General features: G+C 51.1%; 1 protein-coding gene across 1 annotated transcript in view; it reads right to left on the reverse strand.

The window, feature by feature from the left end:
* The window catches only part of THUMPD1 (THUMP domain containing 1), a 3,625-nt gene extending 1,905 nt beyond the window's left edge, over nucleotides 1-1,720 (reverse strand). Inside the window, exon 1 of the mRNA XM_011380954.2 lies at nucleotides 1,205-1,720. Within this exon, the coding sequence (XP_011379256.2) occupies nucleotides 1,205-1,435 (231 nt within the window). The 5' untranslated portion in view covers nucleotides 1,436-1,720. The remainder of the gene's footprint in view (nucleotides 1-1,204) is intronic.
* Between the last annotated feature and the right edge of the window lie 628 nt (nucleotides 1,721-2,348).

The raw sequence follows: 2,348 nt of genomic DNA on the forward strand, positions 1-2,348 counted from the left end.
GATGGCTCGATACTGATGATCAAGCTTTTTATGGAGAGACTGAGACATCGCTCCCTCCAAAATGCGGAGGAAGAAGGGTGTTCTCTCAGACTCTGGTACATGTGATTTGAAAAATGTTTTCAAAAGCATCTTGACAGTCTGGGACAGAGGGAAATGTGCTCACCACATCAATCATTTCGGGGTGGACCTTAATCCCATCGCTAGATGTCTTTGTGCCTACTATGTCACTCTCCTTTAGGTGAGATTAGACCAAACGGTTATGGAATTAAAACCCCTTACTCCTGTCCTACTGAGGAAGAGAGATCAGAAATAGTTCAAGAACACGCTCAAGGCACCAGCGCACACAGGACATATAGCTGTTGCCCAGTTCTCTGCCCCATAACTGAGTTGCTGATCCGGCACTAGGAGTGACTGTACACACTTATGGAGACTCTGCCATATACCAGGATGTACTTTATGTACATAAGCAACTCTTTAGCCAACCTTATGAAGTGCTATCATTATTCTCTTATCTAGCTCAGCAGAATTAATGTGCCCAAGCCCCAGCTCCTATGATAGCACATGAGTTCAAATCCCCTCTGTAATATGCTCCTTCATTTCATTCTTTGGGATTTCACATATGTGTTAGATCCCAAGCCAAGAGTATGATTTCCAAACTGTGATGGGATAATTGAATTTAAGGTGGCACTCACTGGTACAAAAGTTCTTACTTTTCAAATGTATGTGCATTGGATAACTAGTTCGCAGTAAAAGTAAACCCACTACTACAGAGACACTGCTTAGGACAAACACATAATACAGCCATGGTGTTTAGACGGGGGGAAGATGGCTAAAACCACGAGGACGAACCATGTCTGTCTCTGTGAACTGAGACCATCTACCTACTTAACGCCCCGTGTCCTCGCGACCATTACGAGGTTGTCGTTAAGAAGTAAATGTTTCTGACGGAGCTTGAGGGACACAGCGCCTGGACCGCAGGAAGCAATATCTAAGTGGGAAACACCGTAATTGATAACGAGAAGAGAAGTGCAGGGTGTAAGCATTTCAAGCTCAAAGCCAGGCAGGGCCCTGCCACCCACCACGCGAGGGGCGGGGATAACGCGGGGCCCAGCCCCCTCGCCACGGATCGCGCATGCGTGTGAAGGCAGCCGACCTTCCCGCCTCCCTCGAGCGCGTAAGGCCGGCCATCCGCCCGGGTGCGTACCTTTTCCGGCCCAAACAGGTCATCGCTGTATTCGTTGAGCAGGCTGTAGGCTTCCTCCACGCACTTGCGCTCGTTCATGTTGCAGGTGATGAGAATGCCCTGCATGGCCGGCTCCAGCTGCCGGGGCCCGCCGCCTGCGCCGCGCCGAGCTCGCTTGGCCTGCACGTACTGAGCCTTGCCCTTGCGCTTCCCGCCGCCAGGCTGAGGAGGCTGCTGGACGGGACTCGCCATGGTGCGTGGCAGCGACGGCCAGCCAGAAACCTGTTTCCCTACGGCGCGCTGCGGCCCCGCTCCTGCGGGCGCGGGCTGGTTACGTCACGGGCGCGGGACGGCCTACCCCAGCCCCGCCTCCAAGCTTCCGTCCCTGCGGCGCCGGGTCCTAACGCCGGCCGACATCAGGCGGTGAACGAGTGGCTGGAGGCCCGCCCCTCACGAAGATTGGCGGGCATTTCTTTGCCCTCGCCACTGAAAGGAGGGGTTTCCTTGGAGATGTGGTCTGCGGGAGGAGCCGGCCTGCAAACTTAGATGCAGGTCGCCAACTGGACGTAGCCTGTGCTTGCAAAAGACCATTTCACTTATTCATGTTCATTGATTCACTCGGTTAATATTCGTTAAGCACTCATGCGCTGGGGATTGTCCCAAGTACTGAGATGGCGACTGTTAGCAAAGCCAGACACACTGCAAACTCATGTTGCCCTTACCGGCCAATGTTGCTCCCAACCATCCCTCTTAGTTTTTGGTTCCTACGGGAATGTGCATAATCAGTGGACTTTCCTGTAGTACTCCTGTTGCAAGACTCCAGAGGTAACAAGTAGAACAGGACACAAGGACAAAGAACTCAACGAAGACAGAAATCTGATGATCAGAACGAGAAATACAAACTACAAGGAAACTTAGCCAGACTTCTTAACATTAAGTTGTCTCTATGGGAACGTTTTTATTTGTAAAATATATTTCTATTACTATCAAAAATATTGTCTGTCTCCACTTCTTCACATTTGTTTCAGAGCGATGTCACAACAAGGGACAGTGACATTTCGGTGAATTATTGTTCCAAGGGCACTTGGTTTATACAGGCCGTCACATTCCTCCCTTTTGGTCCTAACCTCAGATCTGTCAAGAGAATGGGTGGCTGAGGCTGGGT

Source organism: Pteropus vampyrus, unplaced genomic scaffold (genome assembly GCF_000151845.1).
Source record: "Pteropus vampyrus isolate Shadow unplaced genomic scaffold, Pvam_2.0 Scaffold417, whole genome shotgun sequence".
Lineage (NCBI taxonomy): Eukaryota > Metazoa > Chordata > Mammalia > Chiroptera > Pteropodidae > Pteropus > Pteropus vampyrus.